The sequence below is a fragment of the Symphalangus syndactylus genome, chromosome 10 (genome assembly GCF_028878055.3).
Source record: "Symphalangus syndactylus isolate Jambi chromosome 10, NHGRI_mSymSyn1-v2.1_pri, whole genome shotgun sequence".
NCBI classification, from domain to species: Eukaryota; Metazoa; Chordata; class Mammalia; order Primates; family Hylobatidae; genus Symphalangus; species Symphalangus syndactylus.
Genome location: NC_072432.2, coordinates 6,653,228 through 6,681,060, shown reverse-complemented (window position 1 = coordinate 6,681,060; position 27,833 = coordinate 6,653,228). Strand labels below are relative to the sequence as shown.

The 27,833-nt window shown below is 45.4% G+C and overlaps 1 protein-coding gene across 4 annotated transcripts in view; it reads left to right on the top strand.

The window, feature by feature from the left end:
* ADARB2 (adenosine deaminase RNA specific B2 (inactive)) overlaps positions 1 to 27,833 on the top strand; it is a 531,551-nt gene that overhangs the window by 428,756 nt on the left and 74,962 nt on the right. For all 4 annotated transcript variants that reach the window (XM_055296338.2, XM_055296339.2, XM_063609981.1 and 1 more), the window contains exon 4: positions 18,144 to 18,258. In XM_055296338.2, the coding sequence (XP_055152313.2) occupies positions 18,144 to 18,258 (115 nt within the window). The remainder of the gene's footprint in view (positions 1 to 18,143; positions 18,259 to 27,833) is intronic.

Here is a 27,833-nt window from a genome sequence, read left to right as displayed (position 1 = left end):
TATATCTCCTAATGCTATCCCTCCCACTCCCCCCACCCCACAACAGTCCCCGGAGTGTGATGTTCCCCTTCCTGTGTCCATGAGTTCTTATTGTTCAGTTCCCACCTATGAGTGAGAACATGCGGTGTTTGGTTTTTTGTCCTTGGGATAGTTTACTGAGAATGATGGTTTCCAGTTTCATCCATGTCCCTACAAAGGACATGAACTCATCCTTTTTTATGGCTGCATAGTATTCCATGGTGTATATGTGCCACATTTTCTTAATCCAGTCTATCGTTGTTGGACATTTGGGTTGGTTCCAACTCTTTGCTATTGTGAATAGTGCCGCAATAAACATACGTGTGCATGTGTCTTTATAGCAGCATGATTTATAATCCTTTGGGTATATACCCAGTAATGGGATGGCTGGGTCAAATGGCATTTCTAGTTCTAGATCCCTGAGGAATTGCCACACTGACTTCCACAATGGTTGAAACTAGTTTACAGTCCCACCAACAGTGTAAAAGTGTTCCTATTTCTCCACATCCTCTCCAGCACCTGTTGTTTCCTGACTTTTTAATGATGGCCATTCTAACTGATGTGAGATGCTATCTCATTGTGGTTTTGATTTGCATTTCTCTGATGGCCAGTGATGATGAGCATTTTTTCATGTGTTTTTTGGCTGCATAAATGTCTTGTTTTGAAAAGTGTCTGTTCATGTCCTTTGCCCACTTTTTGATGGGGTTGTTTGTTTTTTTCTTGTAAATTTGTTTGAGTTCATTGTAGATTCTGGATATTAGCCCTTTGTCAGATAAGTAGGCTGTGAAAATTTTCTCCCATTCTGTAGGTTGCCTGTTCACTCTGATAGTAGTTTCTTTTGCTGTGCAGAAGCTCTTTAGTTTAATTAGATCCCATTTGTCAATTTTGGCTTTTGTTGTCATTGCTTTTGGTGTTTTAGACATGAAGTCCTTGCCCATGCCTATGTCCTGAATGGTATTGCCTAGGTTTTCTTCTAGGGTTTTTATGGTTTTTAGGTCTAACATGTAAGTCTTTAATCCATCTTGAATTAATTTTTGTATAAGGTGTAAGGAAGGGATCCAGTTGCAGCTTTCTACATATGGCTAGCCAGTTTTCCCAGCACCATTTATTAAATAGGGAATCCTTTTCCCATTGCTTGTTTTTGTCAGGTTTGTCAAAGATCAGATAGTTGTAGATATGCGGCATTATTTCTGAGGGCTCTGTTCTGATCCATTGATCTATGTCTTTGTTGTGGTACCAGTACCATGCTGTTTTGGTTACTGTAGCCTTGTAGTATACTTTGAAGTCAGGTAGCATGATGCCTCCAGCTTTGTGCTTTTGGCTTAGGATTGACTTGGCAATGGGGGCTCTTTTTTGGTTCCATAGGAACTTTAAAGTAGTTTTTTCCAATTCTGTGAAGAAAGTCATTGGTAGCTTGATGGGGATGGCATTGAATCTATAAATTACCTTGGGCAGTATGGCCATTTTCACGATATGGATTCTTCCAACCCATGAGCATGGAATGTTCTTCCATTTGTTTGTATCCTCTTTTATTTCATTGAGCAATGGTTTGTAGTTCTCCTTGAAGAGGTCCTTCACATCCCTTGTAAGTTGGATTCCTAGGTATTTTATTCTCTTTGAAGCATTTGTGAATGGGAGTTCACTCATGATTTGGCTCTCTGTCTGTGATTGGTATACAAGAATGCTTGTGATTTTTGTACATTGATTACATCCTGAGACTTTGCTGAAGTTGCTTATCAGCTTAAGGAGATTTTGGGCTGAGACAGTGGGGTTTTCTAGATATACAATCATATCATCTGCAAACAGGGACAATTTGACTTCTCTTTTCCTAATTGAATACCCTTTATTTCCTTCTCCTGCCTGATTGCCCTGGCCAGAACTTCCAGCACTATGTCGAATAGGAGTGGTGAGATAGGGCATCCCTGTCTCGTGCCAGTTTTCAAAGGGAATGCTTCCAGTTTTTGCCCATTCAGTATGATATTGGCTGTGGGTTTGTCATAGATAGCTCTTATTATTTTGAGATACGTCCCATCAATACCTAATTTATTGAGAGTTTTTAGCATGAAGGTTGTTGAATTTTGTCAAAGGCCTTTTCTGCATCTATTCAGATAATCATGTGGTTTCTGTCTTTGGTTCTGTTTATATGCTGGATTACATTTATTGATTTGCGTATGTTGAATGAGCCTTGCATCCCAGGGATGAAGCCCACTTGATCATGGTGGATAAGCTTTTTGATGTGCTGCTGGATTCCATTTGCCAGTATTTTATTGAGGATTTTTGCATCAATGTTCATCAAGGATATTGGTTTGAATTCTCTTTTTTGGTTGTGTCTCTGCCAGGCTTTGGTATCACAATGATGCTGGCCTCATAAAATGTGTTAGGGAGGATTCCCTCTTTTTCTATCGATTGGCATAGTTTCAGAAGGAATGGTACCAGTTCCTCCTTGTACCTCTGGTAGAATTCTGCTGTGAATCCATCAGGTCCTGGACTCTTTTTGGTTGGTAAGCTATTGATTATTGCCACAATTTCAGAGCCTGTTATTGGTCTATTCAGAGATTCAACTTCTTCCTGGTTTAGTCTTGGGAGGGTGTATTTGTCAAGGAATTTATCCATTTCTTCTAGATTTTCTAGTTTATTTGCATAGAGGTGTTTGTAGTATTCTCTGATGGTAGATTGTATTTCTGTGGGATTGGTGGTGATATCCCCTTTATCATTTTTTATTGCATCTATTTGATTCTTCTCTCTTTTCTTCTTTATTAGTCTTGCTAGCGGTCTATCAATTTTGCTGATCTTTTCAAAAAACCAGCTCCTGGATTCATTAATTTTTTGAAGGGATTTTTGTGTCTCTATTTCCTTCAGTTCTGCTCTGATTTTAGTTATTTCTTGCCTTCTGCTAGCTTTTGAATGTGTTTGCTCTTGCTTTTCTAGTTCTTTTAATTGTGATGTTAGGGTGTCAATTTTGGATCTTTCCTGCTTTCTCTTGTGGGCATTTAGTGCTATAAATTTCCCTCTACACACTGCTTTGAATGTGTCCCAGAGATTCTGGTATATTGTGTCTTTGTTCTCGTTGATTTCAAAGAACATCTTTATTTCTGCCTTCATTTCGTTATGTACCCAGTAGTCATTCAGGAGCAGGTTGTTCAGTTTCCATGTAGTTGAGCGGTTTTGAGTGAGTTTCTTCATCCTGAGTTCTAGTTTGATTGCACTGTGGTCTGAGAGACAGTTTGTTATAATTTCTGTTCTTTTACATTTCCTGAGGAGAGCTTTACTTCCAACTATGTGGTCACTTTTGGAATAGGTGTGGTGTGGTGCTGAAAAAAATGTATATTCTGTTGATTTGGGGTGGAGAGTTCTGTAGATGTCTATTAGGTCCACTTTGTGCAGAGCTGAGTTCCATTCCTGGGTATCCTTGTTAACTTTCTGTCTCGTTGATCTGTCTAATGTTGACAGTGGGGTGTTAAAATCTCCCATTATTATTGTGTGGGAGTTTAAGTCTCTTTGTAGGTCACTCAGGACTTGCTTTATGAATCTGGGTGCTCCTGTGTTGGGTGCATATATATTTAGGATAGTTAGCTCTTCTTGTTGAATTGATCCCTTTACCATTATATAATGGCCTTCTTTGTCTCTTTTGATCTTTGTTGGTTTAAAGTCTATTTTATCAGAGACTAGGATTGCAACCTCTGCCTTTTTTTGTTTCCATTTGCTTTGTAGATCTTCCTCCATCCCTTTATTTTGAGTCTATGTGTGTCTCTGCACGTGAGATGGGTTTCCTGAATACAGCACACTGATGGGTCTTGACTCCTTATCCAATTTGCCAGTCTGTGTCTTTTAACTGGAGCATTTAGCCCATTTACATTTAAAGTTAATATTGTTATGTGTGAATTTGATCCTGTCATTATGATGTTAGTTGGTTATTTTGCTCGTTAGTTGATGCAGTTTCTTCCTAGCCTTGATGGTCTTTATAATTTGGCATGTTTTTGCAGTGGTTGGTACCGGTTGTTCCTTTCCATGTTTAGTGCTTCCTTCAAGAGCTCTTTTAGGGCAGGCCTGGTGGTGACAAAATCACTCAGCATTTGCTTGTCTGTAAAGTATTTTATTTCTCCTTCACTTACGAAGCTTAGTTTGGCTGGATATGAGATTCTGGGTCGAAAATTCTTTTCTTTAAGAATGTTGAATATTGGCCCCCACTCTCTTCCGGCTTGTAGAGTTTCTGCGGAGAGATCAGCTGTTAGTCTGATGGGCTTCCCTTTGTGGGTAACCCGACCTTTCTCTCTGGCCGCCCTTAATATTTTTTCCTTCATTTCAACTTTGGTGAATCTGACAATTATGTGTCTTGGAGTTGCTCTTCTCAAGGAGTATCTTTGTGGCATTATCTGTATTTCCTGAATCTGAATGTTGGCCTGCCTTGCTGGATTGGGGAAGTTCTCCTGGATAATATCTTGCAGAGTGTTTTCCAACTTGGTTCCATTCTCCCCATCACTTTCAGGTACACCAATCAGACGTAGGTTTCGTCTTTTCACATAGTCCCATATTTCTTGGAGGCTTTGTTCATTTCTTTTTATTCTAAACTTTCCTTCTCGCTTCATTTCATTCATTTCATTCATTTCATCTTCCATCGCTGATACCCTTTCTTACAGTTGATCGCATCGGCTACCGAGGCTTCTGCAATCTTCACGTAGTTCTCGAAACTTGGCTTTCAGGTCCACCAGCTCCTTTAAGCCCTTCTCTGCATTAGTTATCTTAGTTATACATTCATCTATTTTTTTCAAAGTTTTTAACTTCTTTGCCATTGGTTTGAATTTCCTCCCGTAGCTCGGAGTAGTTTGATCGTCTGAAGCCTTCTCTCAACTCCTCAAAGTCATTCTCCGTCCAGCTTTGTTCCGTTGCTGGTGAGGAACTCAGCAGGCATTTTCTAAATGGCTAAATCACCAGCAATAATGGGTACAGCTGGATGTCTCTCTTTTTCATATGTAAAAAAGAATGTATGCTGCAGATGACTTTTCTGTTGATTATTCAGGCTTTTTTGAAGCGGTTTTAGAGTCTCTCTGTGCAGGGCTTTCTATATTACAAAGCACCATCTCACCTGCCCCTAGTCCAGCCTCTCTCGGCCCCTCCCCAGCTGCTCACCTGTCCTCTGCAGGAGCTGGGGCATCTGGACGGCAACCTATGCCTTCCTGACATTGGAGGGGAAGTCACTGCTAGGACTCTCATTGTGCCTCCCCTCAAGGACTGAAGGTGGACCAGACCATGAGGGTCTCTAAGGCCCACCTTCCTCTCCCACTCAAGGACGGGAGTTGGATGCCACAGATGTGCTGAGTTCTATATCTCGAGGATTTACAGTGTATGGTTGGATTTGTTTTCCGAGATCTTCTGGGAATCCACCTCAAAAGAGCATCAGATAGTGTCCATGAAGATAGGCTGCCACAGCTCAGATTCAGACCTGAAACAACCCCATTTCTGCCTCAACTATTTGCTTGCTTTAGACCTTTGGCCAAGCTACCAAATCTCCCTAAACCTCTTTTGCTGCAGTTATAAAATGGGATGGTTCTTCACAGAGTTGTTGGGTGGATTAAATAATGTGTTAACAGTTCCCAGCAGGGATCTCAATCAAGAGACTCTCAGGGTGCTGCCCGTGCTGTGGGTGGAGACAGCCATTGGTAGCAACAGCTATAGTGCAGTACCAGTGCAGCAGTTTAACTTTCCTAGCCCTGAGAGCATCCTCATAATTCAGCTTACATCTACAGTGCTTGAAGCAAAGCAAAACAGCAAACTGCTGACCTTACCATGACTGAGATGTGCCCTCGGTGCCAGGCCCTGGATCATTGCCCTCACCAGGACATGTGGCCCCTCACACAGCTGCAGACCCAGCCCTGTCACCCTGCCAGTCAGGGTCCCTCAAAGGACATCCATGTGCCTGGGTAACGTCTGAGCTTCACGTGGGAGCAATCTCTGCCTGTTTCTTGTGCTGATGTATCCCTGGCAGGTATAATTGTGCCTGACCCTGAGAAGCATTCCATAAATATTTGATGAATTAACAGATGACCTGGAATCAAGACCCTACACTCTCCTGTAGTGAGTGGCCCTTTCAGTTTAATTTCTCATAACTACTCTGCACAAATTCTTACTCAGGCCAGACTGATCTACTCTTTGTTCTTATCCCAGAAACAAATGTTTCCACCTCTGAACTGCTTTAGGGTACAGCTTCTACTAAGTTTTTATGATCATTTAATCCCTGACAGTTTAGATTATATGATTCCTTCAAAGCCCAGAAAGAAACTGTCTCTTCCAGGGAGCCTTCCCTGACTACTCCACTCCCAGTCCCTACCCAGAAGTGGCTTCTTCCTTCTGCAAGTATCTGTACAAGTCCAGTGAGCCACATGAAGGACACAGGTCATAGGCTGTCTACACTGGTTATTCTCATGATGGACAACACTCCACCACTCAGGCATGTGTTATAGGCTGTCTATACTAGTCATTCCCATGATGGATAACAATCCACCAATGGCATGTGTTATAGTCTGTCTACGCTAGTTATTCTCATGATCATCAACACTCCACCAATAAGCTACATGAAGGACACAGGCCATAGGCTGTCTACAGAAGTCATTCTCATGATCGTCAACACTCCTCTGATGAACCACATGGAGGGCATGTGCCATAGGCTGTCTACACTGGTTATTCTCATGATGGACAACACTCCATCAATGAGCCACTTGTAGGACATGTATCCTAAGCTGTGCACACTACCATTAATTCACAGGATTGTAAACAAAGACAGAGATCATTGCAGCCCCTTAACTATAAAGTGGTTTATGAGGATTAATTAAAAACATGCACCTAAAGCATTTAGAAAGTGTCTGGCAAGTAGCACGATTTCAATGACCTTAGCTAGAACTCCTATTAACCAATAGAAAGTCAGTAGAAACAGTAACCACCTGTCCACAAGGTCTGCGGTATATTGCACATGTACGACATGTACAGGAGAAAGAAAGACAAGCATACAAATTATGCCAGGAAAGGACACAGCTTCAAAGTGCTATAGGACACCAAGGGTTCCCATGCTGGGAAGCCTTTATAAAGGAGCTGGCATTTGACCTCCATAGAGAAACATAGGTTTGTCTGCCTTCTATGATGCAAGTTCAAGTGGACAGAATTAGTAAGCACATGGTTTTTGAGCACCCTAGGAGCCTCTGGAGAGCTTCTGACGTAGGCACTGAATTGAAAGATACGACGGGAAGGTGTGGATTGGTCATAATACACAATGAGATAACTCAGTCCTCCGGGTTATGGGAAGGTGTCTTCCCTTATTTTAGAAAGGGACCATGCAATATAACTTGGCCCATGTGCTCAGAACACTAAATCTGAATGCATTTACCCATCCTAGGAGATGAAATGAACCCCTTGCAGGCCCAAGAGCATATTCTGTAATTTGCATGCAAAAAACTAATCAGGCACAAGCTTATTTTTGAGCACTTTAGCTGCTTCTCCTGTAAACCAAGTGCCAGGTGGGGAAGAAAATCACATTATTGCAAAGTCTGATTAGTTGGGTTTGCAGTAACCAAAGTTGACTGTATATATTATATCCCAAGTGATTAAAACATTAAAAATCACTAGTGTTAAAGAAGTATGTCTCCCTATCTGAATTCTAAGCTGCTGTCTAGCTTCTAACACCCTGTGTCATCAATGGCAGTGTCATTTACATACAGTAATTCAACTATGGAAAACTACATAGAGCTGTAATCATGTATGTGATTTAATTAAAAACCAATCACTTAAAATATCTGTGGCACAGTAGACACAGTTCTGTGGAGAGACCCGGAAAGGGCTTCACTGGGGAAATGGAAGGATGCAATGCAAAAAAGATCTATGTTGAAAGCCATGTTGGTTATCAGTAAGACGGGTTTGTGGCCAAGCACAGAAATATTTCAAGTCTCTGAGCACCACGTAAACACCAAGCTGGTCTTGAAAGGACAGGGAGGGGAGGAAGATCTGCAGTGAGTAAATGGGACCCCAACACAACCCATTCTAACTCCACTTCCTGGAGAAAGAGATTAATTACTCAGGCAGTGAGGTTATCACTGGAGCTGAGCTGTGCCAACCTGTGGGGACCCCAGCCAGGAGGTGAGACTTGCTGAAGCCGTCGTGGGAAATCACGCTGGTTAAATATCAAAGAGAAAATTTAACCAGCTTACTACAAATCTCTCTACATTTTAATTAGTTCACCACTCAAAGTAAGGAAAGTTTTTTAAATTTTTGCTTTTCTCTTTTTACATTTGCCTTTATGAAATGTTAGTTGAAAAATATGCTTCATATAAATGTCAAGAGCCCCTCAACTTAAAACGTCAAGAATAAAGAGAAAAGGATTATAGAGGAGGAGATGGGGTTGGCTTTTTAAAAGGAAATAAAAAGTTCTCATGGAAGTTTCCTGGGCTTAGGAGTGTAGCGAGAGCAGTCACCCAGGAACCTAGTGCCACATCCTCCCCATGCAGCCCTGCGGTCCCTGAGGGGCAGGATGCTGGGGCGCTGGGGCAACAGTCTCTGCACCCCTCGGTGCTGCTCCTGAGCCCTGCTGGCACCGTGCTGAGAAATCACGCAAATTGTCTTTCACCAAGGCTGGACTTGCACGAGAGCTGGACAGATTCTCAGAAACAAGTTCTGGAGCTATCCAATCCACGTCTTCCCACTGGACCGGGATCGACCAGCACAAAGCATATAAGTACATGGTGCTTTGCCTGGGCCTCCTATTGCATATCTGAATCCACAAACCACCAACACACAGAAATCTAGCATTCCATAGGTGAGGCCCTAATAATGGCTACTTTCATAACAAAAATGTTTTCTACTGGCCAGCAGAACAGTGAGGAGGAGCTAATCCCTGAGGCCTGGGGACCCCCAGCACATGCTCAAGACCTGCCTCTAGGCCTGAAGAGCCCCTAAGTGGAGATGAGGTCATCATCTGGACCCACCAAATGTGTGACATCAGCAATAGACCAACTCATCATGGATCCACCACACATGTCAAATCAATCAAGAGTTATGGTGCAGAGACATTTGCTATTTATAAGTTGTAAGATTTTATGCACTATTTGCATAAGTCTTCAATTCGATTGCCACGTTTTCTTTGTCTTTTTCTCATGGATTTCTCTCCTCTATGACTCAGAGTAAATAATGTTGTTGCCGTAGCCCACAGCCCCCAAAGCCAGTGGCGCACTATAAATAAGCCATGCAGTGTTCAGCTTGTAGCTAAATCCTTCACCCTGGCCCCAATCCTCTCGTGCCTCCATCCTGGGGTTCTCTGAATCCAGCTTGTAGGGATGGAAGAGAGAAACGGGGGATTGAGGAAGAGGAAGAAAAGAGCCTAGGAGGCGAACACAGAGCATCACTCAGGAATTTCACGGAGCATCACTTAGGAATTTCACGGAGCATCACTTAGGAGTTTCACGGAGCATCACTTAGGAATTTCAGGATCCACACCTAAAAATGGCAAACACAATTTCCTCCAGCACTCAACAGGCAGCCCTGGTCACACAGCCTTCCTTGATGCTGGAAGCAAGGAGATATCATGTGTTGAGGAAGGAAAGGGACAGTCCACACCTGCATGTCCACATGTTTGTGGATAAAGCCTATGAGGGGCAGAAAGCAAGTGATGTCTGCCCCTAAGGTATACCCACCAGGCTAACACATGACACGGGTTCAGAAAGGGAACCACTCAGGTGACATCATGTTTTGTTTGATGGAACTAATGTTTGTGTCCCCTGAAATTCATATGTTGAAGCCCTAATTCCCAGTGTGGCTATATTTGGAGATGGGGCCTCTAAGGGAGTAGTTCAGGTTAAGTGAGGCCATGAGAGTGGGGCCCTGATCTGATGGGATTAGTGTCCTTGTAAGAGGTGACACCAGAGAGTGAGCTCACTCACTCTGAGCCAGTGAGGTGACACTGCCACAGACATTCAGTTGAGAACATCCTGTCCCTGACCTCCCCCAAATTCACATCCTTCTTGCATGGCAAATGCACTCATCCCATCCCAGCAGCCCCAGAAGTCTTAACTCATTCCAGCATCAGCGCTAAGGTGTGAAGTCCTGAGCCTCAACAAAACTTCACCTGAATCAGGAATGACTGGGACTCAGGGTGCGATTCGCCCACCCTGAAGCTGAGCTCTCCCCTCCAGCCGTAAACCACGGAACCCAAACAAGTTCCATGTTCCCAAAATATAACAGTGAGCCAGGCATGGAGTAGACATCCCTTTCCAAGAGAGAGAAAGAGGCAACAAGGAAAGGGTGGCAGGGCCCAAGCAAGTCCAAAACCCTAAGGAAGTACTTATGGCAAAATGAGGTCATGGAGTTGAGGCAGCTGATCCAGTGGATTAGTGTCCTTATTAAAGATGACTCCACGGGCCAGGCACAGTGACTAACACCTGTAATCCCAGCATTTTGGGAGGCCAAGGCAGGAGGATTGCTTGAGCCCAGGAGTTTGAGACCAGCCTGAGCAACATAGTGAGACCCTGCCTCTACAAAATATTGAAAAATTAGCTAGGTATGGCACCCTGTGCCTGTGGTCCCAACTAGTTGGCAGGCTGAGCTAAGAGGATTACTTGGGCCCTGGAAGTTGAGGCTGCCACTGTGCTCCAGCCTGAGCAACAGAGTGAGACCATGTCTCAAAAACAAACAAACAAACAAATGATGCCATGGAGTCTGGTCCTGCTCTGTCTTCAAGCATACACAAAGGAGAGGTCATGTAGCACACGACAAGATGGCGGCACCCAAGCGCCAAGAGAAAAGGCCTCAGAAGGAAACTGACCTGGCCGACACCTTGATCTCAGACTTCCAGCTTTCAGAACTGTAAGAACGTTAATTTCCATTGCGTAAGCTGTCCAGTCTATGGTATTCTTTTACGGCAGCCCCAGCAGATGAAGACAGTGAGATAAGGTTGGTTAAAAAAAAAAAAAAAAATGCTGATAATAACTGGTGGGAAAAATAATAACCAACTTTTTTCTGAAATTTTTACTTTGTAGACAATTCATCCCTGAGAGTTTCACTTATCCATACACACAGTCATTCATTCAAGAGGTACACCACTGTTGATGACAGCCGTGATCACTCATGGTGCTATGGCAGGACCATGAAAATGCAAAAGGCATCCAAGCCATGCTGCCAGCCACAGATGCAGCACTGCGTGGGAGTCGCATCATAAAACATGAACTGTTAGGTAATCGTGCAGGAAAAAACATGAATCGACCCCTACATGAATGTTGCTGGAGTTCTAAAGGCAGTGGATTGCAGATGAGGGAGAGGATCTCCAAACAGGGGCACAGGAAACCTTTAGGGCCTAGGAAGGAGTTTTAGAGACTGAGGCAGGGCAGGACATAATGGATTGAGAAACAGGCTATGCCATAATAAAAAAGAATGAAATCATATTCTTTGCAGCTACATGGATGCAGCTGGAGGCCATCATCCTAAACGAATTAACAGAAAAAGAAAGCCAAATACCACATGTTCTCACTTATGAGTGGAAGCTAAACATGGAGTACTCACAGACATCAAGATGGGAAGAGCAGACACTGGGGAAGACCTGGAGGAGGGAGGGGGTTGAGAAACTAACTACCGAGTACTGTGCTCACTACCTGGGTCACTCGTACACCAAACCTCAGCATCACTCCAACCTGCACATGTACCCACTGAACCCAAAATACAAGTTGAAATTTTAAGCATTTATTTGATTCTTCTCTCTTTTCTTCTTTATTAGTCTTGCTAGCGGTCTATCAATTTTGTTGATCTTTTCAAAAAACCAGCTCCTGGATTCATTGATTTTTTTGAAGGGTTTTTTGTGTCTCTATCTCCTTCAGTTCTGCTCTGATCTTAGTTATTTCTTGCCTTCTGCTAGCTTTTGAATGTGTTTGCTCTTGCTTCTCTAGTTCTTTTAATTGTGATGTTAGGGTGTCAATTTTAGATCTTTCCTGCTTTCTCTTGTGGGCATTTAGTGCTATAAATTTCCCTCTACACACTGCTTTGAATGTGTCCCAGACATTCTGGTATGTTGTGTCTTTGTTCTCATTGGTTTCAAAGAACATCTTTATTTCTGCCTTCATTTCATTATGTACCCAGTAGTCATTCAGGAGCAGGTTGTTCAGTTTCCATGTAGTTGAGCGGTTTTAAGTGAGTTTCTTAATCCTGAGTTCTAGTTTGATTGCACTGTGATCTGAGAGATAGTTTGTTATAATTTCTGCTCTTTTACATTTGCTGAGGAGTGTTTTACTTCCAACTAAGTGGTCAATTTTGGAATAAGTGCGGTGTGGTGCTGAGAAGAATGTATATTCTGTTGATTTGGGGTGGAGAGTTCTGTAGATGTCTATTAGGTCCACTTGGTACAGAGCTGAGTTCAATTCCTGGATATCGTTGTTAACTTTCTGTCTCGTTGATCTGCCTAATTTTGACAGTGGGGTGTTAAAGTCTCCCATTATTATTGTGTGGGAGTCTAAGTCTCTTTGTAGGTCTCTAAGGACTTGCTTTATGAATCTGGGTGCTCCTGTATTGAGTGCATGTGGGCAAGGACTTCATGTCTAAAACACCAAAAGCAATGGCAACAAAAGCCAAAATTGACAAATGGGATCTAATTAAACTAAAGAGCTTCTGCACAGCAAAAGAAACCACCATCAGAGTGAACAGGCAACCTACAAAATGGGAGAAAATTTTTGCAACCTACTCATCCGACAAAGGGCTAATATCCAGAATCTACAATGAACTCAAACAAATTTACAAGAAAAAAACAAACAGCCCCATCAAAAGGTGGGCAAAGGATATGAACAGACACTTCTCAAAAGAAGACATTTACGCAGCCAAAAGACACATGAAAAAATGCTCATCATCACTGGCCATCAGAGAAATGCAAATCAAAACCACAATGAGATACCATCTCACACCAGTTAGAATGACCATCATTAAAAAGTCAGGAAACAACAGGTGCTGGAGAGGATGTGGAGAAATAGGAACACTTTTACACTGTTGGTGGGACTGTAAACTAGTTCAACCATTGTGGAAGTCAGTGTGGCGATTCCTCAGGGATCTTGAACTAGAAATACCATTTGACCCAGCAATCCCATTACTGGGTATATACCCAAAGGATTATAAATCATGCTGCTATAAAGACACATGCACACGTTATGTTTATTGTGGCACTATTCACAATAGCAAAGACTTGGAACCAACCCAAATGTCCAACAATGATAGACTGGATTAAGAAAATGTGGCACATATACACCATGGAATACTATGCAGCCATAAAAAATGCTGAGCTCATGTCCTTTGTAGGGACATGGATGAAACTGGAAACCATCATTCTCAGTAAACTATCTCAAGGACAAAAAACCAAACACCACATGTTCTCATTCACAGGTGGGAATTGAACAATGAGAACTCATGGACACAGGAAGGGGAACATCACACTCCGGGGACTGTTGTGGGGTGGGGGGAGAGGGGAGGGATAGCATTAGGAGATATACCTAATGTTAAATGAGTTGATGGGTGCAGCACACCAACATGACACATGTATACATATGTAACTAACCTGCACGTTGTGCACATGTACCCTAAAACTTAAAGTATAATTTAAAAAAAAGAAAGAAAAGAAAGAAGAAAGGAAGGAAGGAAGGAAAGAAAGAGCTGTGGAGTCGGGAATGTGTGGACCTGGGGACAGGAAGTGCCCTGCCCTTGAGGGTGCCGTGGCCGCTGCCTGGAGCCGCCCTGCGGGACTGAATGTGCACACGTGGGTGCCATGGCCTCCTGGCTGGCAGCTGTGCCTCCCACCTCCTCCAGCTGGGGTGGGTGGAACCGCCCGGCCAGCAGTATCTCCATTCTGCTCCGTCAGTTCAAGGCCGTCTCTACCAGCCAGAGACCCTGGTCACTCTGGAAGAAGGCTGAGCATCACTGTCCACCTGGCATCTGCTGGCCATGCAAGCCCTCCCCAGTGAGTTGAGGAGGCCTTCGTCTGTGGAAATGCTGAGGCGCAAACCAAATGTGATTCATTCCACCCCAGCTGTTCCTCAAATGACCCCACAAGGGAGTGGCCGGGGCTCAGGCTGCTTGGTTCATAGTGGGAGCCTAGGGCAGGGGTACAGGCCTGCAGGGTGCGGACAGCAGGTGGCCAGGCTCCACCACGGGCCCCCCTCCGAAGGCTGCCGCCTTCTCAGGGTGCCGGCTGCCCTCACCGGTGTTGTCCCGGCCGCGGCTGCTCCAGCCTGCACCCAGAGGCAGCGAAGCCTGCGGCCATCCTTGAGTTCAGATCCTGCTTTTCCTCGGAGCAATCTGGTCACCAGTTCAGTGTAAGGGTCAAGGTCAAGATGGCTGAGTACATCCCGTCTCTGCCACCCCCTGCTGTGTGACTGGTTATGTTGCCTCAATAGCTAAAAAGGATAATATTGGCACCTTCCCTGGGCCGGTACCACGGCTGCTCAGAACGAGTCCCTGCTGTCACAGTTTGTGTGTCTTCCCATCTCTAAGGGGACAGAGCACTCCCTAGGTTTCCACAGTGAAATCTATTTTTGCACGCACTGTTATGACTCAGTGGTCTGAGACCGTCCTGATGTCCTGTGCTGGAGCCTCTCAAGCAGACACAAAGTGACACAGAGAGGCCTCCTGTGCTAGACAAGCTATCACTTCTTAGACATTTGAAACTTCATCCTAAAAAAATACAAAGAAACAGCTACACACGTCATTTGGAATAACTCCGGAGCACAGCGTGTGCTGGAATCAGATGCCTGGCACCACAAAAGCTGTTTTAGAAGCAAAAGATGTAGTTCTGTCCTTGAATCAACATTAACACTCATGAATCACCCAGAATCGGATACCAGAGCTGGGAACGACAGTGAACCCCGTGGGACAGATGTGGCCCCCAGGCTGCCACAGCCACCACCCAGGCTGGAGAAGTGTCCCCCTGTGGCTGGAGTCCGGGACACCTGTGCAGCAATGCTGATCGGTGCTGCCCTCGCCTGCCCATGTGCTGTGGGGCCAGCTGGTGGGAGAGCAGCCTGCGTTCTGTCACCTGAGAAAGGGAAGCTCTCCTACTCTTCCTTCAAGGTTCATCTCAGACGTCAGCTTTGGACAAGGCTTTCTAGACCTTCTGCCCAGTGGGAAGCCCTTCAGTGCCCCGTCCCCTCTGCGGGGCTGGTGAAGATGAGCGCCCTAAGTCAAGGCCCAGTGCCAGCCTCCCCACCTCCCAGACCTGCTGGCACCCACGAGCCCTGGGCCTGGCAGAGGTCCCACCCGTCACCTGGTCCTGGAGCCAGGGCTGCCCCATCAACCCTGTGCCCGGATGCTTCCCCTGGGAGATGCGGGAGGTCCTGGCAGGATGGGGCTGATGGCACACGCCCTGCCCTGCAGGAGCCTGTGGCGGGGCTGCTGATGTCACCTTCGCTGTCTGTCATGGTGCTCAGAAGCTGATTTCTCGAGGCCTGAGGTGATAGCTGAGGCCTACTGGGGCTCCAGGACTCTGTGGGCCTCTGTCCCCCTGTGTCTTCTTCTCCATCCCAGCTCAGAGCTCAGCGTGCAAGGTCGTGGGGGGCACAGGCGGGGCCCGATGACCTCACAGCCAGGCCTGACCTTTAGATGTGGGCAGCCAGCCTTCTAGGTGAGAACCAAGGACCGTCATGAAGGCTCCCACCTGCCACCCACCTTGTGAACGTCATTTATGGCAACTGTGTGTGATTTGGGCACCAAGGAAGACCAGGTTATCACAGGGGCCTGGCCCAGTGGGTGGAGCCTGTAATCCTAGCACTTTGGGAGGCTGAGGTGGGAGGATCATTTGAGCCCAAAAGTTCAAGGTTGCAGTGAACCATGACGGTGCCACTGCACTGCAGCGTGGGTGGCAGAGAGAGACCCTGTCTCAAAGAAAAAGAAAAAAATTAAGAATCATGCTCTCCCTTGACAGCATGCATTGAAAGAGTCAATGAGGGTGCAGCAGGTTGAGCAGTGGCCCCAGAAAGACACATCCAACCCCATGACAGTGACTGAGAAAAAGTTCTCTGGAGATATCTTCAAGTTAAGGACTTTGAGATGGCCTCATCCTGGATTGCCCAAGTGGGCCCTAAATCCAATGACAGTTGTCCCTACAAGAGGCAGAAGAACAGACACAGAGGAGAAGGCCACGTGGGGATAGAGGCGGAGACTGCAGTGATGCGGCCACCGCCCAGGGACGCCCGGAGTCCTGGAGCCAGGAGAGGCGGGAAGGCTCCCTGGAGCCTCAAGAGGCAGCACCGCCCCTGGACACTTCAGTCTCAGATCTCTGCCTCCAGAGCTGCGGGAGGCTGAATCCCTGTTGTTTAAAGACCCCCAGTTAAGGGTATTTTTCCAGCAGCCCCAGGACACAGCACACGGGGTGTCCAGGACACAGGTTTCGCTCTCTGGACCTGATTCCAGACATGAAAGACAGGACAGCTGGGAGCAGCCTGGGCTGGGAGCACCCAGGAAGACTCCAGGCTCACAGCAGTCCCTGAAAGGTCGGGGTGCCTTTCATCTGCCATGTGTCCCATGTGGGGCTTCCATATTGATTCACGACACAGTGGGAAAAGTAGCTGACATCATCTACAGGCTACAGCAGCTTGGGGCCCTCAAACCCCGGGGTGAGCAGAGGAGACTGCGCCAGGCCCTGCACTTCCGCCCTTTACTGCAGAAGAATTAAGAGGGAGAGGTGCTAGGTTGTTTTGTGGCAGGTTTTTTGCTTCTGGTAGGCAGGGCTGTTTTCACACAAACATGGTTTATTGCCTACAAGTGGGATTTTTAAAAACTGTCTATCTTTCTTATCATTATTAATCAGAGAGCTGTCCTTATCGGCAGCAATGCCTGCACAGCATCAGCGTCCGCACACGCCCGGTGGAAATGTGGAAACCGGGCCCAATGCCTGCACAGTATCAACATCAACACATGCCTGGTGGAAACGGGGAAGCCCAGTCTATCGGGAAAAGGGACTGTTTCCTGCCTCACGGATGAGACAATGAATTGATTTGGCTGCTCAGAGGCTCAGGCAATGCCTGTGGCGACTGGGGGAGATGATGATAATGATGAAAATAATAAGAGTAATAGTCACAGCCGTCATCTCTGAGCACTTCCTACCAAGTGTGGGGCACTGTGCTGAGCACTTAAGATGCCGTATTACATTTAATCCTTACGAAAACACCATAAGGTGGAAATGAAGATGATTCAGTTGTAAATTAGGAAAATGGACTCTGAGGCGTTAATGACTCACCCAGGCTCCTGAGTGGCAGAACTGAGGGTCCAACCAGGCTTCCCTACTCCAAGGCCTGCAACAGCTATGCCAGCCAAACTGCCCCCGATGAAAAGCATGGCGCCCCATGTCAAGGAAAGGGCAGTGCTGCAGCCTTGGGCCCAGAGGAGCCGGGGAAAGGGCAGCCACAGAGCCACACTCTGGCTGCACCATGTGGAGCCACGTGCTACTGTGTGTGCTGCCTTCCCAGAGACCAGGAGTCACCTTATCACTGATCAGAGTATGTTAAGGGGTGTGCAGGGGCACACGTGTATGTGTCTGTGTGCATGTGTGTGCACATATGCACATGTGTGCCTATGCATGCATATTCATGTGTGCATGTGTGCCCTAGGTGTGTGTTGCATGTGAATGTGTGCATCTGTGTGCATGTGCAGGAAGGTGAGAAGAGGTTGTAGAGTGAGCCACAGCACCAGCCATATAGCCAGGAGAGCACCCTGAGACTGCTGGCTGTGTAGACACTGGCTCTGGAATACTCAGAAGACTGTGGTGGTCCATCATCCCTGTAAAAATTCCCTCTTCCCCGAAAGACTCCTCCAGCCACTGCTCTGAGAGGCAGGGAGGGGGAAGTGGACACGGTTTCCGTGGGGAGGTTGGCAGAGCTCAGGGTTTCTGCTAAGAGCAACGCTGGGGTTAACCACTCATAAGCCACTCAATATGATTCTGAGTTTTGGAGGCACAGCCAGAGAGAGGCCATGTGTGGTCACGTGGGGACAAGGCTTTGAGGAGGGGAGGAGAGAGCAGGCCCACGTGTGGCCACATGGGGATGAGGCTGTGAGGACGGGGAGGACAGTGCCCATCATCCTCCGCAGCACCTGCTCAGCCCAACGTGGAGGCCTGTGCTTGTGTCTTTCAGGAATTTGCAGACTCCATATCCCAGCTGGTCACACAGAAGTTCCACGAGGTGACGATGGACCTCACGCCCATGCACGCCCGCCACAAAGCGCTGGCAGGAATCGTCATGACCAAAGGTAGCCACCTCCTCTTTTCCTGTGGGCACTTTCATCTCTAAAGAAAGGGGCATTAGCATCTACCTGATCTTGGAGGCCAAAAGGCTCTCTCTTCCACAACAAGGTGTGACAAAGACAAAATATTATAGCATACACAGAGATCAGTGGCCAGAGCGTATTAGCAGGAAAAGCCATCCTGACCATGGTGCTGTGATTAGGCTGCCGGGGCCCAGCTCTGCGTGGGTGTCCCCCATCTCTGGGGGGCCTGGCTAGCCCCTTCCGGAGAACCCAAGTCTCCTGAGAGTCCTGAGTCCCTCTTGTTGGGGTGTAACCCACCCCAGAATGCTCTTCTTTCTGCCAAGATTCCCCATCTCAAACTTACAGGGAGGGAATTCCACTCTGAGAAACAAGGGTGACCCAGCTGCGAGGGGCATGCTGGCAGCCAAGGAGGTGGCCTCTGCAGTCAGCCAGGATGGGGGGAAATGAATGAGGGCTAAATGTGATCAATCGGCCACGTGGAAACAACGAGCCACCAACCCATTAATAACAAGCTGCTGGTTATTTGAATTCAACCATTTCCAAAGTTTTTCACGAGTGTGTAATGACCTCCTCATCACACTCATTACACTCTCACACACTTGAGAGTCGTTACTGTGAAATAGTAACGGACCTTTGAATTAAGTTTCACACACACGCTTGCTCTGCATGTGCCGGCAAAATCTAAGGCAGAAAAAGACCATCGACCTGACATACAAACATATTTATGTTAAAAAATAAAGGACCAGATGACTGGCATGGTTCTCAGCCATGCTGGGCCAGCAGGGTCCTCTCCAATCTTGCTGGGTGTGGGAACACTGGTACCCAGTGCCATGTCTTGGCTGTGTCATCTTCCCAATGTGGGCCTCCTCGTAAAATGAAAATGAAGCTGCTTCCTCGCAATGTAACTGGGTGAGATCTAGAATATGAGATGCTTTGAAAGGTAAAGTTGCTTTATAAACACATCATCCAGTATATAAATATACCAGCCCCACCCTGGCCACCAGCACCTGGCCCCCTTTCAGACACAGATGACACCTGCCTCTTTGTGGAATTAGGAATGTTCTAAATTGAGGGCTAAGAGTTCACTTCCAAGCTCATCCCTGCTGGAGGTGACCATTCCTTCATCCTCCAGCATGCAGCCATCAACTGGGCACTGCTCTGTAGGCCCATGGTGCTGTGAGAAAGAGACACAGCCCCCACTCAGGGTACAGCAGTCTCACTGAGGGAGCACTGAGTTTGGCAGGCAAAGAGCAACATCCTAGCACAGAATCCAGCCCCACCTGCACAGAGCTCTGAGACCCATGACCAGACACTGAGCCTCGCTGGGACTCTGTTCTCTCACCTTTAAAATGGGGATAACAGCAACACCTACCTGATTAGTTTATTTTGAAGGCTAAACGTGTTCATGTATTTCCAGCTCTTAGAAAGTTACCTGGCCCATGGCAAGTACCATGTAAGTGTTAGTTAATTATTGGTAATGGCACTATTTACAAATTATTTAGTCAGTGCCTGGCATACAAAGTTGTGGGGAATCAGCAGAGAACAAGAGACCAAACACCTACCCTTGTGGCTCTTATGTGCCAGTGGGGAATGGTTCATAAAGAACAATTTAAATCAAATATAAAAGAACTATAAAAGAATTATATACACACAGAGTTTCTGGTCCATATAAACAAAACTTTGGTAAATTTTAAAATGTGGAGTGTTACACAGATTTCTGCTACAGATTTCTGAATAACTCAGTTTAAATTAGTGTCTTGGTATGAAAAGGAAAGGAGGGAGGGTAGGGGGAGGGAGTAGAAGGGGGAGGGTACATGCCACCCTGGCTTCCTTATTGTGCAATGCACTTCCAGCCTCAGACGCATAAGTCAGTATGACCTGAAAAGTAATTTTTTAGCATTTCTCGGCTCCGGAACTGTGATTGTCCAATATCTTTCCATCTTTCTGGGAAACAAATCTGGCAAGTTTTGGAAGCTACTCTCAAACTTCATGTGGAAAATAGTAATGTTTTAGAGGCTTGTGGGGAAATGATACTTCTAAGTTGCCAGTGAATACAATGCTTTATGGGTTGGCAATTTATCTATATGAATTAAACTTATTATATGAAAATGAGACTTCACAAGGTAGAGCTTCACTAGCAACTTCTGAACGCTGAAGAATAACTTGCTGAAATTTACTTTCCTATGTAAAGAGATAAACACTGATTTTTAAAAATTAGAAATGTGCAAAATTACTAATACAGTTTTAGATACTCATTGACTTAAGGTTGATGTGCCATTTCATCTTAATTCTAGTTCAGTTATTCAAGCAAATACCTAAGAAAGAGTAATATGTCTTGTTCTAGTTGCTGTATATGTCACAATGTTTTAAAATTAAACTTATTTTGAAATAAAACACAATTTGATTTGCCCCTCCAGTGGATGGGATGCCAACTCACTCACATTTATTAGCTCCTGAAAGTTCTATTTATGAATCAGAGACCATTTCCTAGCTATTATGAGAAATATAATCACCGAAATATATACTTATGAACAGAAGTTTTTATTTTTATCAAATTAATGCAGTCATATGGTAAAGATTCTAAAGAACTTCTGAATGAAAAGCCATATTCTCCCACTCCACCCCTCACTCCCCTTCATTCTCAGAAGCCACCTCTGACCATTTTAAATTTTTTTCTTGTGACCCTAAGTACTATATACTTCTATATTTCTAGATTTTCAGTTCTAGATAACATCTATTGACTCATGCTATTAACATTTGATACTTTTTCATTTTCCATTATGTTTGTAATGCACAATTATAGATAAACCTTTATTTCTTATTGCATCAAATTTAGAAGGTGTGGTTTCACTCCCTGTTCTGTGCATTGAGGGTGGCAGCCCTCAGCCCCTTCCCCACTAGCCAGCCTCTCTCAGTTATACTTGTTACATCTTTACACCATCATCACTGGTATTTATATCCTTTCTTATGCCCATAATTAAGTCTTCTCTATTTTGTCTTTTGAGTGATTGTAAGAGCTGAATAGCAGCTATCTGATGAGAGTGTTGTAGATATTCCCACCAGAGCCAAGCAGAACCACGTTCAACCCTCCCAGCACAGTTCCCCTGGAAAGGGTGCCTGGCTGCCTGGCGTCAGGACACACAGAGGCTCTGCCTCCACTCCCAGCTCCAAGTCGTGTTGTGTTTAAGTTTGATTCACGTGTGATGCTAGACTTGCTTATATCGCTTTTGAAATATTGTGCGTGTTTTTTTCTGAAATGTCTTTTTTTCTTACTGAAAAAAAAGAAAGGAAGATTGTGCCTTTACCATAGGTGCTAAGTCATGAGGTCTATGGAAGCATCTCACAGAGGGTACCTGCCTCTCTCCCGGAGAACTCCCAGGCCAGGCCCATCGAGGCACGTGCTCTGCAGACCCTGCGTCCTGCTCTTCGGTGGGACACCGTCTCCGGGATCATTGTCTTCTTCCCCGCTTTGTCTCCCCTCATAGAGAGCTTCCTCAAGAAGCATCATCTAAAATAATGGGAGACCAACTTTGTGAATATTCCCACATCTCAAAATGCCTTGATTTGCTTCTCATCCGTCTCAATAGATTCCCAGGTGGGGAATTCTAAGCTTTCAATTATTTTCCTTCAGTATTTTGAAGGAATGTTTCCATTATCTTTTATCCAATATTTCTGACCTGCCTCACATTTTCTCTGCAGTGACCAGCACCCACCCCTACCCGGGAGGGGGAAACGTCTTTTTTTTAACTTGGATTTAAGAATATGTTTAGGTGTGAGCCATTCAGTTCTCTTGACATATTTAAGCTATTTGTATATTTTTATGTCATTTGTTTCATGAATTCCTTCATTTATACACATTTTTGTTAAATTTTCAATACTCTTTTAATCTTCTGCTTTTACTTTTAAAATTTTAGTTTCTTCATTCTTTTACTTGATGTTTTTGGAGATTTTTTTTTTGAGACACAGTTTTGCTCTTTCACCCAGGCTGGAGTGCAATGGCGCGATCTTGGCTCACTGCAGGCTCCGCCCCCTGGGGTTCACGCCATTCTCCTGCCTCAGCCTCCCGCGTAGCTGGGACTACAGGCGCCCGCCACCTCGCCCGGCTAATTTTTTGTATTTTTAGTAGAGATGGGGTTTCACCGTGTTAGCCATCATGGTCTCGATCTCCTGACCTCGTGATCCGCCCGCCTCAGCCTCCCAAAGTGCTGGGATTACAGGCGTGAGCCACCGCGCCCAGCAGAGATTTCTTAAATTTATCCTACAGCTCATCAACTGCCTTTCCCTCCTAATTTTTGCAACCTATTTTCATTATTTAAGTCTTTCCCTTAACCTCCATTCTTCCTTTGTCAAGGGAGCCTCTTGTTCTGTAGCTGTAACTTCTGCTCAACTCCTCTGAGGAGACGCCTTGGCCCGCGTCCTCCAGGCCAGGGGCAGTGGCTTTCTGTTTCGCGTGGTCTTTCTCTCATGTCCTGCTGATGTCTCTCGTCTGAATACACACACTTGTGAACGAGACGTTAGATTGGTATCGTAGGCGCTGGCCTGGTGTCTTCTGCAGTGGTGGCCGGCTGGTCCTTCTCCCACAGGCTCCCGCCCAGATGGGAAGGCGGCCCAGGGCCCATTTCCATCAGCTCAGGTCTCCTTAGGATTCGCGGGCATGGCCCCCCCCAACCCCCGCCACAGCGCCAATGAGGTGGGGTCCCAGCTGGCCCTGGACCCTTCTCAGGTGGTCCTTCCCTCCCTGTAGGGAGGAAACAAATGCTTCCACCCTCAGACATTCTCCCCAGGGAGCAGGATGCTTGGCCAACTGCCATAGCCATTTATTTAAAATAATCCAGTGAGCCCTATGCCAAGAGTACATGCGCTGTTGCCCCCGGACCTGCAGGCACCCAGCCTGGGCCCTCCCAGGCCCGACCTTGAAGACAGCTGCTCTCTCTGCCACTCGGAAGCTTTGTTCTCATTCTCTCCACTCCTTTTCCGTGCTGACCCACACGCCATATTCTCAGAGGCCGTGGACCATGTCTTCTGGGGGAGCTTGGACCCCGCTCAGGCCGTCCCCTAGGAGGGCATGGGCCGTTGCTCAGGTCTTCCGGAGGAGCCGCGCCCATGCTCAGGCCGTCTCCCGGTGGAGCGTGGACCCGGCTCAGGCCGTCTTCCGGGAGGGCGTGGTCCCCCCTCTCAGGCCGTCTTCCGGGGGAGCGTGGACCCCCCTCTCAGGCCGTCTTCCGGGAGGGCGTGGTCCCCCTCTCAGGCCGTCTTCCGGGAGGGCGTGGTCCCCCCTCGCAGGCCGTCTTCCGGGGGAGCGTGGACCAGGCTCAGGCCCTCTTCCGGGGGAGGCTGGGCCCGCACTCAGGCATTCTTCCGGAAGGGCGTGGGCCCGGCTCAGGTCATCTTCCGGGGGAGCGTGGACCACCCTCAGGCCGTCTTCCAGGGGAGTGTAGAACCCCCTCAGGCCGTCTTCCAGGGGAATGTGGAGCCGGCTCACGCCATCTTCTGGGGGACCCTGGGCCCTCGCTCAGGGCGTCTTCTGGGAGGGCATGGGTCCCACTCAACCCTTCTCTCGATCACACAGTAGTGCAGCGTTGTTCCCTCCCAAATCCTCTCGTTTCACTGGAAAAAGAGAAGCAAATGTTCTCCCCCATCCTCTTGAACCCCGACAGCACTTACTAGCCAAGCTGTCAGGGTACCGCTTTATTTAGAAACTCTTGTGTTTCATGAGAGAATGATTCTTAAAGGAGCTGTTGATAGTGATGCTTTGCATTTAATATGCAGATTTACAATTTTGACGGCATTTTTACATACACTAATCAGTTTGATTGACATAACCCCGATAAGTGGGGAAGGCAGGAATTCTTATTAACGCTTTAGGAAACGCAGACACGAAGATCAAGAGGCCAAGTGGCTTTCCTGACGCCCTGAGGGCAGGGCAGAGCTGAAATGTGGAGCCGATAGTCCTTTATTCTTCCCGGCTCCAGGCTCCTTTTGGAAGCAGGCATCAAGGCCTGGTGGTGACTATGCATTACCTCCTTATGGGAAATTATTTTTCTGAGTTTATTAAGTAAGTAACTAGAAAAAAGGAGTTTTCCAGAGTACACTTTTAGAGGCTCATGTTTAAACTTTTGCTAGTCTAGCCTACAAAACATATTCTGAAAATATGGCTTTTATAAATATTCTTTACCATTTAAACTAAGGTCCAGCTTTATCACTCCATAAATTTCTTGGACTTACAGCTGCCCTGGAAAAATGTACATTTCTTGAAAACAGCCTGGTAGAGTTGAACTTTGTAAAAACAGCCCAGGACAACTAGGAAACCCTTCTGAGGGAAGTGGTCCAGCCTCTCTTATTAGGGAAAATACAAAAGTGCCAATTAATTCCATGGTGGGGCATAAGTTTTCCAGGTTTTGAAAGGTAGACTATGTTTTGCTGCATATGTTTGGCTTTGAACCTAAAATGAGCACATAAGGTAAAGAAATGTGTCTGTACTGTCCGTGCCATGCTCTCGGCTTGAATAAAGGATTGTGTTACTGTGTTGTACCAGATAAAGCTGGTTATCAAACATGGTTTTCCCATTTGCACTTTAGAAACCATCACAGTTTAAATACACTTAAAACCTCTTTCCATCATACAAAGAGCATCTGTGTAAGTTCATCTTCACAAGGACCTAAGAGAAGCAGAGTATAAGGAGTTTATTCCCCCAGTTTTTCAAAACCTTTCCTTCCGTTGTCTCCCCTGAATGACTGGCAGTTACTTTGGTCTTAAAATTAAAAGCAAGGTCTTTTTATTTGCATCCAGTCGGGCATGAGGAAGATAAGCTGAAACAAATGAACTGGACAAAAAACCCTAAACAGAAACCTCATGCTGCGATGAAAGATGGTGAATTATCATCTGTATTTCAAGGAATTGATCTTAATGATTGCTAAGTGGATACTAAGAAATGTGAAGCTGATGCTGTGTCTCTGTGGGTCTGTTCAGGCACATTAAGATTCATGGAGGCCGACGGCTCAGTACAATAAGGAGCACTGATGGGCAATTGATTTTATATCTTTGGTTTAAACTGTTAGGTTTAAACTATAAGATGCAGGACAGATTTCACTATACCGATGCTGACCCGTGTGTAGTGTGAATGCTGACACATTTCTACTAAACATCCCTCCTCAAAATGGAGAGGAAAAGAAAATCAGTCAATGACTGGACATTTGTTCCACCCGAATCCCACTCACGGCTCATTTAAATAGTTTAGCCTGGAATAATTCACAGGGTGCCGATGAAAACCCTCAAGGCTGAATTAACTAAGGAGAGGACTGGCAGCCCTGGCCGTGAGTTAAATCCTCACCAAATGCCTTCATTTATCCCAAGTAAGGAAATGGGTAGATGCAAATACATGAGAAAGGGAGGAGAAAATAAATATTTTTGCTACACTCTCTCAAGGTCTAGTACTCCAATCAAAGCTGTTCATACACTTCTGCACTTTTCTGATTATTAACTCGTAACTGAGCATTCAATTCTATCTTCAATCTAATTGTCCAAAAGGCTTCACCAAGAAAAGAAAATCCAACGCTATATTATATCTCAAGGCAACACAACTAAACTCATTTTATTCTGGTCTCTTTGACTATGAGTCTTTTTTTAATGGAAGCATAACATTAACTTTGTTGGTGAAAAAATAAAGGACGCTAGCATCCAGTGTTTACCTGCATGCCAGGCAATGTTTGGGGTGTGTGAAGCCACATCCTCCTATTATTCAACAAGCTAACATATTCTTTTTTTATATATATACTTTAAGTTTTAGGGTACGTGTGCACAACGTGCAGGTATGTTACATATGTATACATGTGCCATGTTGGTGTGCTGCACCCAGTAACTCGTCATTTAGCATTAGGTATATCTCCTAATGCTATCCCTCTCCGCTCCCCCCACCCCACAACAGTCCCCGGTGTGTGATGTTCCCCTTCCTGTGTCCATGTGTTCTCATTGTTCAATTCCCACCTATGAGTGAGAACATGCGGTGTTTGGTTTTTTGTCCTTGAGATAGTTTGCTGAGAATGATGGTTTAAAGCTTCATCCATGTCCCTACAAAGGACATGAACTCAGCATTTTTTATGGCTGCATAGTATTCCATGGTGTATATGTGCCACATTTTCTTAATCCAGTCTATCATTGTTGGATTGATTCCAAGTCTTTGCTATTGTGAATAGTGCAGCAATAAACATACGTGTGCATGTGTCTTTATAGCAGCATGATTTATAATCCTTTGGGTATATACCTAGTAATGGGATTCCTGGCTCAAATGGTATTTCTAGTTCTAGATCTCTAAGGAATTGCCCCACTGACTTCCACAATGGTTGAACTAGTTTACAGTCCCACCAACAGTGTAAAAGTATTCCTATTTCTCCACATCCTCTCCAGCATCTGTTGTTTCCTGACTTTTTAATGATCGCCATTCTAACTGGTGTGAGATGGTATCTCACTGTGATTTTGATTTGCATTTCTCTGATGGCCAGTGATGATGAGCATTTTTACATGTGTTTTGGCTGCATAAATGTCTTCTTTTGAGAAGTGTCTGTTCATATCCTTTGCCCACTTGTTGATGGGGTTGTTTGTTTTTTTCTTGTAAATTTATTTGAGTTCTTTGTAGATTCTGGATATTAGCCCTTTGTCAGGTGGGTAGATTGTAAAATTTTTCTCCCATTCTGTAGGCTGGCTGTTCACTCTGATGGTAGTTTCTTGTGCTGTGCAGAAGCTCTTTAGTTTAATTAGATCCCATTTGTCAACTTTGGCTTTTGTTGCCATTGCTTTTGGTGTTTTAGACATGAAGTCCTTGCCCATGCCTATGTCCTGAATGGTATTGCCTAGGTTTTCTTCTAGGGTTTTTATGGTTTTAGGTCTAACATGTAAGTCTTTAATCCATCTTGAATAAATTTTTTTATAAGGTGTAAGGAAGGGATCCAGTTTCAGCTTTCTACATATGGCTAGCCAGTTTTCCCAGCACCATTTATTAAATAGGGAATCCTTTCCCCATTGCTTGTTTTTGTCAGGTTTGTCAGAGATCAGACAGTTGTAGATATGCGGCATTATGTCTGTTACATCGGTCTATATCTCTGTTTTGCCACCAGTACCATGCTGTTTTGGTTACTGTAGCCTTGTAGTATAGTTTGAAGTCAGGTAGCATGATGCCTCCAGCTTTGTTCTTTTGGCTTAGGATTGACTTGGTGATGCGGGCTCTTTTTTGGTTCCATATGAACTTTAGTTTTTTCCAATTCTGTGAAGAAAGTCATTGGTAGCTTAATGGGGATGGCACTGAATCTATAAATTACCATGGGCAGTATGGCCATTTTCACAATATTGATTCTTCCTATAAATGAGCATGGAATGTTCTTCCATTTGTTTGTATCCTCTTTTATTTCATTGAGCAGTGGTTTGTAGTTCTCCTTGAAGAGGTCCTTCACATCCCTTGTAAGTTGGATTCCTAGGTATTTTATTCTCTTTGAAGCAATTGTGAATGGGAGTTCACTCATGATTTGGCTTTCTGTTTGTCTGTTATTGGTATACAAAAATGCTTG